General features: G+C 38.7%; 1 protein-coding gene across 3 annotated transcripts in view; it reads right to left on the bottom strand.

Annotated features, from left to right (window-relative positions):
- The window catches only part of MAN1A1 (mannosidase alpha class 1A member 1), a 168,058-nt gene that overhangs the window by 123,430 nt on the left and 29,353 nt on the right, over positions 1 to 15,275 (bottom strand). For all 3 annotated transcript variants that reach the window (XM_009206199.4, XM_003898248.5, XM_031667464.1), the window contains exon 3: positions 1,547 to 1,643. In XM_009206199.4, coding sequence (XP_009204463.1) covers positions 1,547 to 1,643 — 97 coding nt within the window. The remainder of the gene's footprint in view (positions 1 to 1,546; positions 1,644 to 15,275) is intronic.

The raw sequence follows: 15,275 nt of genomic DNA, 5'->3' as shown, positions 1-15,275 counted from the left end.
AAAGCAAAATGGAGTTATAATTTTTTCAAAAAATGTTATAATAAACAATGAAAAAATAAAGACCTCTGGCTCTGCATGAAGTTTCAGAGTTTCTCTCTTCAATTCATACCTCTCCCTTACCCATGTTAACTGGTAGCTGGATCCTAAAACACTACTTTAGAAGTGTCTGGAATTACTTCTACTGCCTCTACTTCAGGTACAGGCTCTATTCATCTCAAAACTGTGTCACTCTGATAGACCAACAGTCTCTTTTCTCCTACTTTTCCCAGCTCTTTCTACCTGTTCTTGCAAACCCTGCAATGCCCTTCTCCCAACCTGAGGTCCTACTGGTTCCTCAGAACTTCATGGAAGTATATATTGAACCACCTGGTGCATTGATAATTCACTATTTACATTTTATATGTTGTGTATTAGGCAAATACTTGTGTAAAGACCTGTGCAAAGACTTGTATTATTTTCATTATCACCAGTGCTACAAGTAAAGCCAAACACATGGAAGGTTCTAAATAAATGGAAAAGCATCATGTCAGAATTAGGAGCATGGACTCTAATGTTAGCCACCCCAGGGCTCAAGTCCCAGCTCTGCCAGTTAGCAGGTGGCTATCTCTGGGAAAACTAATCTCTGGGCCTCATTTTTCTCACCTATAAAATTATATTTTAATGAGGCTAAATGAGATAATGCATGAATGGCACTTGGCACACAGTAAGTGCTCAATAAATGTGAGCTGAAACTATTATGTGAATTGCTATTATTTAACATTTTCAGTTAAAGTATAGAAAGTGTTCTATTGTTGAATTCAGAAGTTCCTGAGTAACACTGTATTCCCTTCATCCTGTTACTTACAGACAAATTTTAAGGATTAGAAAGAAATCAAGTGCAGTAGGAGGATACTGGGCAGCTCTGTGACCCAAAGAATCCATGAAACCCTTGTGTTACTTAGCTTTCTTACTTCCACAATGGAATGTTATTAACACCCACAGTACCAGTCACAGAGAGCTGCTGCAGGAACCAAATACAATAAAGCGTGCAAAAGTGGATAAATGGAAGTTCAATTAACCTAATCCATCCTCACTTTCTCTTCCATGGTACAAACAGGAGAAACCTACAGCCAAAATTGAGATACACTGAAGATCACCACGGCTGGCAGCCTTGCCCAGCTTATGTATAAAGGCACAGCTTTTACCTAACAGGAAGCAGTTAGTGCAGCCCACCAAGTGCTTCTATGGTGGGAATCACCCCAGAGGCCAAAAATCCTGATACTGCACCCTATAAACATTAAGTGAGAATCTTTATAAGTATGCTCCAGGAATCAGTACTCTTTAAAGTTACGCAGGTTATTCGAACACGCAGCCACTACTCTAACCGAAGGACACACTATGCACAATCCTTACCTAATTCCATCAGGTGTGCAAGTTTCCTAACCAAATGGCCTGCGCCATATTACACAGACTTCTTCACCAACCATAAGCTGAAGCAATTGGGGAGAAGTTACTAAGTTACTGAGAAGTTACTAAGTCACTAAGAAACCAAAGCACATCTACTCACCAAATAAACTGCTTGAATGGCCTCCTTTTGATATAGGTTTCAGTTCATTTAATCCCCAGGCATAACCTTTATAATTATTCCAAGCATGTTTCATCATCTGAGAAATAAAATAAAAACAGGATTATAATTTGAATGGAGATGTTTTTCCTACAAAATAGGTAATATATGGAAGAGCAAAGGCTGAAACATTAAAATTCATTAGTTAAAAGGATGACTAAGTAAGAGGGTTATGATTATATAAACCAGAACACACATGCTCATATAAACATGCTCGTACACATACACACTACCCTTTTATGTTTACAAATGGAAAGTTTTCTTTTTGAGTTCGTTTAATCCTATTTAATACAAATACCATTTTCAAAAGTCAGTTCCCAACAACAGGAATTTAGCTTATCTTAAAAGTATGAACCATGTCAACATTTATCTAGTTCATTTTCATAACAGATTAATTCTGCAAAGACTATCTTTAAAATTCGTATTTTTGCACAAAGTTCTTCTTACTTTGTTGACCTCACAGCTTACAGATAAATATTCAGGTTATCCCTTTAAATCACTTTGATGTTTCTTGACCAAGACTATATGGAGAAGTATTTTAAAATATTTACAAGAAATAAAAAATAAAACTGTGATCATGCCTAGATTTTGGAAAAACTTGTTTATTTTAACGTGATCAATCTTTAATTGGATACATATGTGTGTATATGTATGTAACTGAAGATTGATCCAGTATATTCCTAATTGCAGGTCCATGCACCAATAATGGTTTTAAAAGCCAAACCCCTCTGCCATAAATTAGTTGTATAAATTTTTTTCAATGACTCAAAGAACACATAATTATTTTCGTATACATATTTTTTAAAAGGGTTGGGATGCTTCAACTGTCTAGAACTTATTCATGCCACCACCCCCAATTTATTATCAACAGTAATCAAAATATGGACATAATTGGAAAATGTTCCAATCTGGCTCCATATTTCAAGAGTATCTTAAAGCATCACATAAAGTTATAGATATTATTTATGGGCCATTTACCACTCAAAATCTTCATTGAGATCAATATCATTTTATTAATAACAAAGTTTTCATACGTTCCTGAACAAAACAATCAGCATCTTTAACCAATTTGTAAATTACCTCCCTAACTCACCACTATTATTACCAACAGTTACCAAGAATCAGTATTATCTGCTGAGTACTCTGCTAAATACTGTGACTTTAGTATTGTAACCAACTCCTGCTACAACCCTATGAAATATGTTTTATTACCATTGTTAGGGAAATGAAGAAACTGAGGCTTGGAAGTTAAAAAAACAACTTTAGTCAAAGTCATCACATTTTCCCATAGACAAGGTGCCAGGGTTCATCTCCAAGCTGACCTGACTCCAAAGCCCACGGCATTAACCAACACATTGCATCACCTTCCTTTAATGAGTCAGCAACAAAATCTTCCTTTACTGAATCAGATTATTGATCTTCCAACAATCAAAAGAATGTGTATATGGTAGTATTTTCAGGATTTTTTTCTTATAAATTAATTTTGTTGAGAAGTAAAATAGATTTGAGGGTCACATGACTTGATTTATAATCCCTACAATGCCACTGATTAGTCACAAACTTAAGGATGAGTCATAGCTTTTGTGATTCTTATCTGAAAATTTGGGATAATTTCTTATAGGATGTATCTAAGGAATACATGAGCATGGTGTGTGTTTTTGCACCTTGCATATTGCTTGACAGATGGCAGGTAATCACGTTTATTAAATTTTAAATCTACATTAAAACTAATTAAATTCACATCACAGAAAAATAGAAACCAATGAGCCTCTGAAAGACTAGGTATATAAAAAAAATCTACAGAACACCTAGAGATTATATTTGAGTTTTATTTGGTTTTCCCATTAAATGTACTACATTTAGTAAATTCTTCATTCTTGTAAATTTCCAAAGATATTTTATAAATTCAAAAACTTTAGGAATATACTGAACATCAAAACAGAAAAAAAAAGTTATGATGATTTGTTTCAGCTTTGTCAAAAATGATCATTTATACAATGTACCACTAGTAGAGGATCTCCTAAAGTAACCTCTGTAGCATATATTAACTTTTCCTATTTTATTCCCTCAAGGGAAAAGCTGACACTAATTGGTTAGTTTCCTACATTTCAAAAGTTGCTGACATATTTCTCAAAATGGGTTCCTGATCCCATGGGATTTCTATGAGTTACAGTTAGAAAAGAAGAAAATGATGTGGTCAAAATGCCCTGAATGAAGCATTGGGAGGGGTTTATCCAGCAATTGTAAAGAGGAACAGTCATATTGTTAACCAATTCCACCAGCTGATCACCTCTGGAAATGATTTAGCGCATTAAAGTTAACTATAAGACATTGTGTGCATGTGCGTGTATGCATGCATAGACTAACTATGAGCTTCAATTTAAAAGTCACAAATAAACTCAACTTGTTAACTTAGATTTACGACTTACACAAATATTAGAAAACATCAAAAGGCTACCAGCTTTTAATTTTATAGTATTAAGGCATTACCCAGCTGAGTGGCGATGGGGATGAAGTAATTTAAGTTCTCTAGACCCAGTTCTCATGAGCTGGTAGGACAAGGAAGTCACTTCTAAAATTTAACTACTAACAAGGATAGAATTGATCCCCCCTCTTCACAGGCTCTTTAGGTTTCTTTTGTAGTCTTTCATCAACTTAATTAGGGTTCTACCGCCTGACATTCCATGTAGAAGTAAAATGGGTCCAAATTTCAAATGCAGTAGTGAAACCCTCACAAAAAAAGATAAACCGAAAGCAAGCCAAAGATGTTTTTTTCCTGAATACGTCTATTTGCTCCGGTGAAAGGTACGGCTGACACACTGTGTGAAAGGAAAGAAAGGACCCAAAATTTCATAATTGCAACCCATTATTTTAACACAGAAAATATTAAATTGGGTATAAGGCATTAAAGAAATAGTATTACTTCCCCTTGACTCCATGCTTATAAGAAAAGATTCTTTGATTTGTACTTTCTTCTCAATTGGCATCGGGGTTGATTAATTAGGCCAGGTCATTTATTGAGTATCTGCCACACTATGAAAAGTTAAGATTCTAAATGATTGAAAGGGAAGTATATAGGACTGTGTCTCACTTATAATCTCATTGATAATGTATGGAAACATAAGATACTGCCTGCTTACATACTCACTAAATGTTTATGAAATAGAAGACTAAGAAAACTAATTGAATGTTGTATACAACTCTATTGTTGTTTCTAACAATTTAAGTTTAATGTCCTGATCTAATCAAGCACACTGAAGAAGTACGTTGGAATTTCCCTAGTATGCACAGATTTCATATCCTGCATATTTATTGCTAGAACTACTCTTAGCAAATACTTCTATTTGCTAAAGTTTTAAACATATAATCTTTAAATTTTCATATTAGACACATTAAAAGTATTTGAAAATTACATGATTTTGCCAGACAGATCTTAGGAAAACTTTGGGCTTTCATTGCCCTATTTCATTGAAGCCTACAAGTTCAAGTCCCACTTACGGCCTCCTTCTATGAGATCTTACATAAAATTTCCATAGTTTATAGGATGTGATGCTGGCCCAGCTGAATGAACCAGGGCCTGGAGCCCAATTCAAAGGCAGAGAGCTGTGAGCCAGCCATGAGCCTCCAAGGCGAGGCGCCCTGGTGTGCAATTCTCACTAATGCATTGGGCGAGACAACCCAACCATCCACTCTACCTAGGGAAGTGTAACTGGGAGACATTCAGAGAGAACCTAGAGGTCAGAGAGTGACATAGAAACAGAGAAGTACAAACACACAGGAGAAAGGGCCATGAAGCAGTAGAAGCCATGAGAAAAAAGAGGAGAAAGGAAGGCGAAAAAAGTTAAGAGGCGGCTGAGGCAGAGATGATGTTGCCACTTGGATGGTTCCCCAGTGGAACTGTGTTAGGCCTGTACAGCTGCTATAGAACGATCAACAATGCTGCTGAGTCCTGAATGTTGATGAATCATCTTCCCTTTTCCCTTTGCCTGCTGAGACTGTTTGCTTCCTTCTCCATGTGTACTTGTAGAAAAGTTTCTCATTTACTGAGGAGTAATGGTAAGAGCGGATCACAGGCGAACACATCTGAGAAACTGGGTTCATATCTGAGCTCTGCGATCGTCAGTGTGACTCTAAGTGAGGCAATTAATCTCTCTGAGCCCACTTTCTGCATGTGAATAAAAACACCTCATTGGTTGTGGTGATGATTACATAAAACAATGCATGTAAAGAGCTTAGCACGTTGCCCGACACACAGTAAGTGCTCAATGCATTTTAGGCATTATAGTTACTTTTATTAAAAACCTAAGAATGTCTGTGATCTTTGCAATCTAAAAGAGCTTCATAATTTTTCCTAGTATAACACATAAATACAAGGGACAAATATATGTGAAACCAGGCAAATCTATATCATACACAAGCTCTTTATCAATATATACATTTAAAAAACATACAGAACTATTTGGTATCCAAAAGATGGAGGAAGAAAGGCAGAGTAGAAGGGTCCACTCCAGGGGTAAGGCAATGTGGGGTGATCTTTAGTTCTCGAAGTTCATACACTGGCTTTCATAAAATCTTAGTTGTGCCAAGGTACTACTGTGTAGGGGGTGTTTGTTCAAGGGATTTGAGGTTGATCTGGGAAAAAGACAGGACCACAGAGGCAGTTAACACACAACAAGCTTTAATGAGTAGTGCTTTGTACAGTTGCATGCGAGGGCATCCAGAGGCATACGGTGAGCAGGCCGCCATGCAGAAGGGGAGGAGGGCGAAGGAACTCCCAAGGGAGAGATGCATTAGAATGAGGGCTTAGGACTAAGTGATGTCACTTCACAGCATGGTGGAGTATCTCTACGTCAGAGAACTTTGAAGGGCAGTAGCAGCTCAGTGTCCTAAAACCACAAAGCTCTATCTTATCAACGGCCAACAGATGCTAGGTAAGGTTTCACAGAATGTGTAAGGCAGGCTCTAAATAGCTAAAAATCTGCTTGTTTGAGCTATTTTAAAAATAATTCGATGTATAAAAATTAGTTTGGTGTTGGTGGGCTCTTGAGTTAATGAATCTCAGCCTGCAGTGAGGAAATAACCTAGACACCAACAGACAGAGGCCATCTTTGGCTCATTTATATAACAGTCTGCTGTCATGAAAGGGAAGAAGCTCTGTGGTCCAGTGACAATCATGTCCCTGCTGTTCTTGGGGACATAAGGGGCTGTGCCTGGTTTAGGTAAGCTCTGAGGTGGAAGAGCACTCTAACTCACTGATTGTTAAACCTGAAAGTGATGTGCCATTTCTCTTAAAACTACACTTAGCATTGATGCTTTGAAAAACAGTGACTTTAAAAGCCTGACAGCAATTTCCATCAAACTTTGCTTAAAATTACTTGGCTGTCATATAAAAGTAACTTCTAGAACTTTCAGATAATATATTTTTAGGGTCACTGAATCAACTTTATTTCTTTCAATCTGGTGGAATTGGAAAACAGAAGGGAGGGACATAGACAAAAAGCAACTTGGAGGAAATTAATTCACAATTTCTCTAAACCTTTACTTATCCATTGGAAGAGAATTTCTCCATGGATGAACAAAAGACAGCAATCTAACCACCCCTTCCTCTGCTTATCTAATGCTATCCCCACCACTGACATTTCCTTATGAGAATGAAGATCTGGAGGGCCAGAAGGACCACTGGGCAGCGAAAGACCAGATACTGAGGCAGGTCACAGGCACAGGGCAGAGCAGGTCACAGTGGAGAAGCCTGAAGCCGGCTGCCTCAGGGTCCGCCCTTCTACCCCTTAGTTCTCTCATCTTTAAAAAAGAATAACCCATTTTAACAAATGCACCAGTGTGGGCTGAGGTGCTGAAATTGGGAGGTTGTGCCGGTGTGGGGACAGGGGGTATATGGGAACTCTCTATACTTTCTGCTCAATTTTGCTATGAGCCTAAAACTGCTCAGAAAATAAAGCTTATTAAAAAAATAAGTATTATCTCCCTTACAGCACAGTGAGGAGATCAGGTGTGACAGGGCACCTGACTAGAAGACACTCAGTGAACCTGGCTGACCTTTATCCACGCACGCCACCTCCTCAGAGTCCTCCTAGGCTTCAGGTGGTTAAACAGAGATAAGGGAGAACTTAGGAAGGAAGTTCTCCTTCCTTTGATGCTTTGAACTTTAGCTGAACTCAGAGTGGGCAGAGCAATTCCGGGATAGGAAAGAAAAGAGGCCAATGTCACCAAGAGGTGACAGTGCAGAGCCTGATGTGACTCCGCCTTCACAAAGACTGCCTGCCTGGAGTCTACCACAATTACATCTGAAAGTACTTAGCATCCTCTCATGTAATAGGTATCAAGATGCCACCCAAGACAGCCTTAGGAATGATCCTTGTCCTCAATGATTCTTCAGTGAGTGAGGGCCACCTCCAGTCACCTTCTAGCTGTCATCACCCAGTATGTGAAAAAAAAAAAAAAAAGCCCTCTAGCCATGATAGTTTCCAATTTTACCCCATATCAAATTCAAACACTCATTCACATGCTATTTCAAATGCTGAAATAAATGTATCCCCTCTCTCTGTCCCAAAGGCTGCTAAGGTGTTCTATTTTCAAGATTCTTTACCTCAATGTTACAATGATAATTACTACTTAGTACCTACAGTTGCGAGGATGAGAATTATAAGTGGGAATAAAGCAGTATTGCCAGATTTAGGAAATGGAAATATTACACAGAACCCGCTTACACACACACACACACACACACACACACACACACAAGTTGTTTATCTGAAATTCAAATTTAACTGAAAGTGCTATATTTCACCTGGCAACCCTAGGACAAAGGGATAGGACACATTCAGCCCCTGGTTCTGAGTCCACCGTCTGCTCTCTGGTTTGTGCCCCTGCTCTGCGGTGGGCTCAAAAAAGGGGTCAGAACATTTGAAGGGCCAGACAGGAACAGAACCACCAGGTCTACGGCAATTAGAAGTGAATAAACGAGAGTCAAGCCCCCGACTAAAGCTATTAAAAAAAAAATACTACACTGGCTAAGGGTTGAAAAAAAAAATCTGTGAGCCACAGTTAGCCCACAGCCCAGCAGTTTGCACTGCAACCCCTACTTTACAGGCACACGTCTAGAACTAACCACTCTGTTTTTAGGTCTGTGGGCATGCGGCTTCCCACCAGCCCTGGTTCCCATAGCTCAGCGAGGAGCTTCTATTTCACTTTTAGCATAGGCTGCCCTTCAGAGCCAGCTTCCTGGACTGCTCTGGTAGCACCATATGTGCTTTCTCTTTGCCACAAATTAGCAAGTCTTTTGAGATCTGAGGTATATAAAGCATTATGTGTAAGCTTCTTAATTCTTTCACTGGATGAGTAGTAGTTTCACATTTTAGAAAGTATTATTTTGTTCTACAAATGAAACTGTAGGAGCTGTCGTCATCATGGGTTATGGAGTCCGAGGCTGTAAAGGAGGAAGTGAATTAACTTCGTCAAACAGCTACCACATTGCACTGTGAAGGGAATTCGATATAATTTAACACATCCAATCCTTACGACACGCTCTCTGGGGTATTATTATCCCTGTTTTACAGATGAAGCTAAGGCCCAAGGTAGTGTACAGAAGAGCAAGGCTGGGAACTCTCTCATTCTGATTTTCTCCACTATACACTGAACAAAGCCCTCACTTTTTGCTGCATGCAAACCTCAGACAGTCATCTGAGGCCCCTGAGCCTCCTGCTGCTCCACGCACAGAGGGCAGCCCTCACTGGGGTCTAAGCAGCTGTGGCCAGGTGTGGTACCAAATGACACACCGAATCAGGCTTGAGAGCTGGCTCAACTGAAGACCCTCACAGTACCACCTTTCCTTGCCTGCCCTACATCCTTCAACTCTCCCAGCCTTCCTCCTCCTCCACTTTGGCTCTCGATTCCAGCTCTGTACCTAATTTTTCTCCTCCTGCCCTGTATGCTACTTGGGCAGACAAGATGGTGTTGCCCTACCCGACCTGACCTGTCACTAGATTTATGGAAAACCATGGATTCCTCTCCTCATGCCAAGCTGCTGTCTACAGATCTGATATTTTCTGAGGTTTACTACCACCACGGGAGCTAATGTAGACCAGCTTCTCTTTCCTCTTTCTATATTACTCGACTTTTCTTGTTGCTATGTGTGCAATTCGTTTGTTGCCAGGTACTCAAGGTTGCCTCTTATCCGCTGAGTGGAGAATATATATATATGGATGGGGATTTTCTTCAGATTGAGGTGTCCTGAATTCTCCTACAGCCAATTTTAATGTACTTCTAAGTTGGCAAGAGATATATAAAGAAACAGTAATTATTTAATGCTATTGCATGAATTCTAATGTGCCACTGAGCATTAATTCCCCAGTGAAATGAAAGCGTGGTTAGCAACAGCAATTTCTTTAGAAAACGAGTCAGAATGCCTGATAAAGCCTGTTTTAAAAAATGAGAATTCTAGTAATCACTACTTGTAGAGGACAGATTGTTCTGTTTCTAAGAAGTATCTTGTTCTCCTAAGGAAAAGCCAGTGTTTCTAGCTCTAGCTCAAAAAATTGGATCATATGCATTTAATGGTTCTCTTTTTTTATGGCCAAATTTTGACATTATTTTATAAAACTCTTGTGCTGTTACCAAATGGAAGAGGGTACAGGGGAAAAAAAAAGAAAAAAGAAATACTTGACCAAAATGTAAGTCCATTTCTCTAAAACATTCTAAGGGATAATAATTTAGCAACTCAAAAGTTAGAGGTCAGAAAAGGGCTTATTCATATGTGAATATCTAGTCCATTCCTTTTTGGAAAGAAGCACTATTGCTGAGAACACTTCCCTTACATAGAATAGTTTGGCATCAGCTAAGGGTCTACCATTTGCAGTTATTTCCTCATCGGAAATATCTGTCTTGTGGTTAATGACTATGGTCTCCAGGCAGAAGCTGTCATTGAGTTCAGAAGTTGTCACTTTGCGTTTAAAGTTTTACCTCAGGGTTTTTGGTCTGTTTATTTGGCTGATTTTTAATTAACACAGAAACTCTGAATTCATTAGATTAGCCTTGCTAAAACCTCTGTGGTCAATGTGAGGCCAGCAAGTGACCCCTTGCAGGCCTGTGGTAACAGGTGATCTTCCTCACTTGGTTCCCAGGCCAAGATCTTATAGGGCTTTCCCAACACGGGAAGCATCAGCAACTATAGATCTTTAGTGATTAAGAGAAAAAGGTATTTGTTTTGTGTGTGTGTGTGTGTGTGTGTGTGTGTTTTGAGATGGAGTTTCACTCTGGTCGCCCAGGCTGGAATGCAGTGGCGCGATCTTGGCTCACTGCAATCTCCCCCTCCTGGGTTCAAGTGATTCTCCTGCCTCAGCCTACTGAGTAGCTGGAATTACAGGTGTCTGGCTAATTTTTGTATTTTTAGTAGAGAAGTGGTTTCGTCATGTTAGCCAGGCTGGTCTCAACCTCCTGAGCTCAGGTGATCTGCCCGCTTTCGCCTCCCAAAGTGCTGGGATTACAGGAGTGAGCCACCGTGCCCAGCCAAAACAGGTATTCTTTGCTGGGATATCACAGATGCTCCCTTAATATCCTAAAGAGAGCTAAAAAAGTATTCCATAGAAAACAAACACTATTTTCATGTAGTGTCTAATCTCAAAAGGTTTTTTTTTAATACTTGTAATAAAAAGGTAAGCCCAAACATTCTAACTCACACATTTATCATTCTACAACTTCAAATTTTCACTACATTTTAATTCTTGCAGTAGTGACAAAATGCTTTTACAAATTGAAATATGCTATCTTTAAAAGATTTGTTTACAGATTAGTCAACCTTACAAAGACTAAACTCTTTTTTTCCTTTAGATTCCTTTTTTAAACTTTACAAATACTATGAGGCTATCACTAGTATTACTAGTAGTTAATAAAGTTACTAATTATTTAGTGATCGATAAAAATGAATTAGCTTGAATTTCATTAAAATGAGCAAAGTCAGATATAGTTACCTTTTTAAATTACATTCTTTTATTCTTCTTCTTTTTTTTTTTTTTTGGAAACAAGCTATTCCCAGAGAGTCAAGCCCCATTCTTCAGTTGTCAAGAGGAGAATTGCAGGGCACAAGTATTTCCCCTTTTTCCTTTCTTTTGTGTGTGTATGTTTTCTAAAACAGACTTTTTTTTAAAACAGAAGTTTTAGATGCACAGCAAAACTGAGTGGAAAGTACAAAGTTCCCATATATCCTCTGTCCCCCAAAGGCACAGCCTCCTCACTATCAACATTATGCACCAGAATCGTGCATTTATTACAACTGATGGACCTACACTGACACATCATTAGTACTCAAAGTCCATGACTTACATTAAGGCTCACTCTTAGTGTTGTATATTTCAGTGGTTTTGACAATGTATAATGGCATGTATTTACCACCATAGTATAATACAGAGTATTTTCACTGCCACGAAAATCCTCTATGTTACCTATTCATCCCTAACTCTCCCCAATCCCCAGTAATTTACTATCTGCATAGTTTTGTTTCATCCAAAATATCATATAATTGGAATCATAAAATATGTAGCCTTACGTTGTAGCCATGTTACTTCTTTCACTTAGTAACATGTATTTAAGGTATCTCCATGCCCTTTTATTGCTTGATTGCTCATTTCTTTTTAGTGTTGAATAATATTTCTTTTCAGTGCTGAATAATACTCCATTGTCTGGATATAGTGCAGTTTAATTATCCATTTACCTATTGAGGAACATCTTGGTTGCTTCCAAGTTTTGGCAATTATGAATAAAGCTGTTAAAGAAGAGAGTTGCACAGTATAAGCATTTCCTTTTCAAATTAAGGCCAGAAATCACTATTTTCTTAATTAAAGGATTATGAATTGTAATTCTCTAAGTTATTATTATTTGAAGGTAGAATTCATAAAAAATAGATTGGCCATAAAATGCCACATATTATAGGAAAATTTGTTTTTCCTAAAAACAAAACAAAACAAAACCTTCTGAAGTAACTGTCCTTAAAACTGTCCATTATTAATAAGTGGAATATCCATTGTCATCTAGAATCCATGATCTCGTAAATTCTGAAAGTAATCCTTTCATACTGCTGATAACAGTTTTACAAATTATCATCTGGGCGTAACAATAATAAAAATGTATAAAAGGACTTTACTTACGAAATGTAATACTACCAGAAATGCTGGTTCTTAAGGATAATCTTGGAGTAGCAACTAGTGATTCCACAAGACTTAAAATCCATAATTGGTATGTCCCAAAAAGGTATTTTCTTATCATCATCCTTGTCATAGAAATAGCATTTATTGAACATTTACACATCAGGAAGTATGTAAAGCATTTCTCCGCTCATCCCTTATCACAACTCTGCAAGGAAGGTAGTCTCACCAGTGAGAGTTCCACTGCACAGATGAAGAAATCAAGAGGTTAAATAATTTTCCCAACATCAGATCTTAGCGATGGAGGTTGACTACGAACTCACACTGAGTATGAAGCCTAAGATATATTACCTTGTACACTGTCCTGAGCCAAATGTGTGACCCATGCAATCTGGTGGAAACTTGCCTTCCAAATAAAGTGTTACTCATGTGCTGTTGATACACATCTTTGCATGTTTCTGTTACCTATCTCATTATTCTGGAAAAATTTACATTATGTTTAAGAGTGAGGCTTTCAGACACATGACATGCAAAACCAACTTCCCATATTTCTTTTTTTGAAAACCTTGCAGATGCAGGGAAAGCATTAAATGTACTGCTATGTTAAGAAAGTGAAAATATGAATATCTCTTACTTCTGGTACCCTGTAGGGAAAAAGTTACCTGACATATACTGAAAAAGAACTTTGCTTTACATACATTTTAATAGCTAAAGTTCCTTGCTTTGAAAGATTTCTGTTCACCTCTACTTGGGCATCCTACACGGTTCTTTCATCACCATGAGTCTTGGTTTCATCGAGGACTGTATTTCATCACCAAAAGAACACTCTAGTAATTTCATTTTATGTTACTGAAAAGACACACATTGCTCAATATACTAGCTTGAATGTCAGTAATACTCTAAACATTGCCCCTAAATGGCAGTATCAGATTTCTTATTAAACACATGCAGAGAAAAAGTACTGAGATACAGAGTATTTTTCTTTTTTTTTTTTTTTTTTTTGAGGCGGAGTCTCGCTCTGTCGCCCAGGCTGGAGTGCAGTGGCGCGATCTCGGCTCACTGCAAGCTCCGCCTCCCGGGTTTACGCCATTCTCCTGCCTCAGCCTCCCGAGTAGCTGGGACTACAGGCGCCGCCACCACGCCCGGCTAATTTTTTGTATTTTTAGTAGAGACGGGGTTTCACTGTGTTAGCCAGGATGGTCTCGATCTCCTGACCTCGTGATCCGCCCGTCTCGGCCTCCCAAAGTGCTGGGATTACAGGCTTGAGCCACCGCGCCCGGCCTGATACAGAGTATTTTTCAAAGCTCTCTTCTATGGTTTCATCTAGACTTCTGTGTTACTAAGATTTCACTAAAAATGGCAAATAATTATTTTAGACTATATGTGATACAGTACCATCTTTAAGGCAAGCACTAACATCTGATATGCCTGTATCATGACCACCCTAAAATCATATTTTCTATAGACTGAAGATCATCTGAGGTATTTTGTAAGTGATGGCAAATACTTCCTGGGCCTGCAAACGCATTACTCTAACACTTCTGGTAGGGTTTTAAAATCTGATAGAACTTGATTTTTTTCTCCAAAATGGTTAAAAAAAAAAAATCATCTTCATCATCATCATTCATTCTATTGTTGCTGGATGGCAAGTGGCCAGCAATAAATATATGCCCAATTCGGCAACCTGTTAAAATAGACTGCATTACTTAATATGAGCTTTGAATGCAATGACTTCCAATTTTCTTCAGCTATTTTATGGCTTAAAAATCGGGCAAAGACCTCCATAAATTTAAGAAGTAAAAGGAATGTCAAGTTTGTCAGCAGAGGTGAAATTGTTTTATTATTCCAAAAGACTACACAAAGCTGCAAAACAGTAAAAATATGAGTATCTATTAGACCTACTGCAGATAATATAGATATATTTACCCCATGAGCAAACCTCTTTCTCCTTTGCTTCTTGCTGAAACTGACAACTGTAAAAGCCTAATGTTCTTTCTCAGACTCTTCACAGGTAGAAGTAGCTACTGGTCAAAGTTCCAGCCAATGGGACATTTGTCAAGGTCAATGGGTATCTTTGCTTTCCCTCTTCCTTCTGCCTTGAACAAAGGTGTGGCACATGCACATATGCTGTCCCAGTGGTTTTTCTGCCAGGAGAACTGCGGTGGTATCTTTTTTTTTTTTTTTTTTTTAAGAGACAGTGTCTTGCTGTGTTCCCCAGGGTGGAGTGCAGTGGCGCAATCTTGGCTTACTGCAACCTCCGTCTCCTGGGTTCAAGCGATTCTCCTGCTTCAGCCTCCCAAGTAGCTGGGACTACAGTTGCTTGCCATCACGCCTGGCTAATTTTTCGTAGTTTTAGTAGAGACGAGGTTTCACTCTGTTGGCCAGGCTGGTCTCAAACTCCTTACCTCGTGATCCACCCACCTTGGCCTCCCAAAGTGCTGGGATTACAGGCATGAGCCACTGCGCCCGGCCAGTATCTTCTCTTAAGGAGGGGTCAGCCAGTTATGTTTAAAGTTCAA

Source organism: Papio anubis, chromosome 6 (assembly GCF_008728515.1).
Source record: "Papio anubis isolate 15944 chromosome 6, Panubis1.0, whole genome shotgun sequence".
Classification (NCBI taxonomy): Eukaryota; Metazoa; Chordata; class Mammalia; order Primates; family Cercopithecidae; genus Papio; species Papio anubis.
This window is presented reverse-complemented; position numbering and strand designations above follow the sequence as displayed.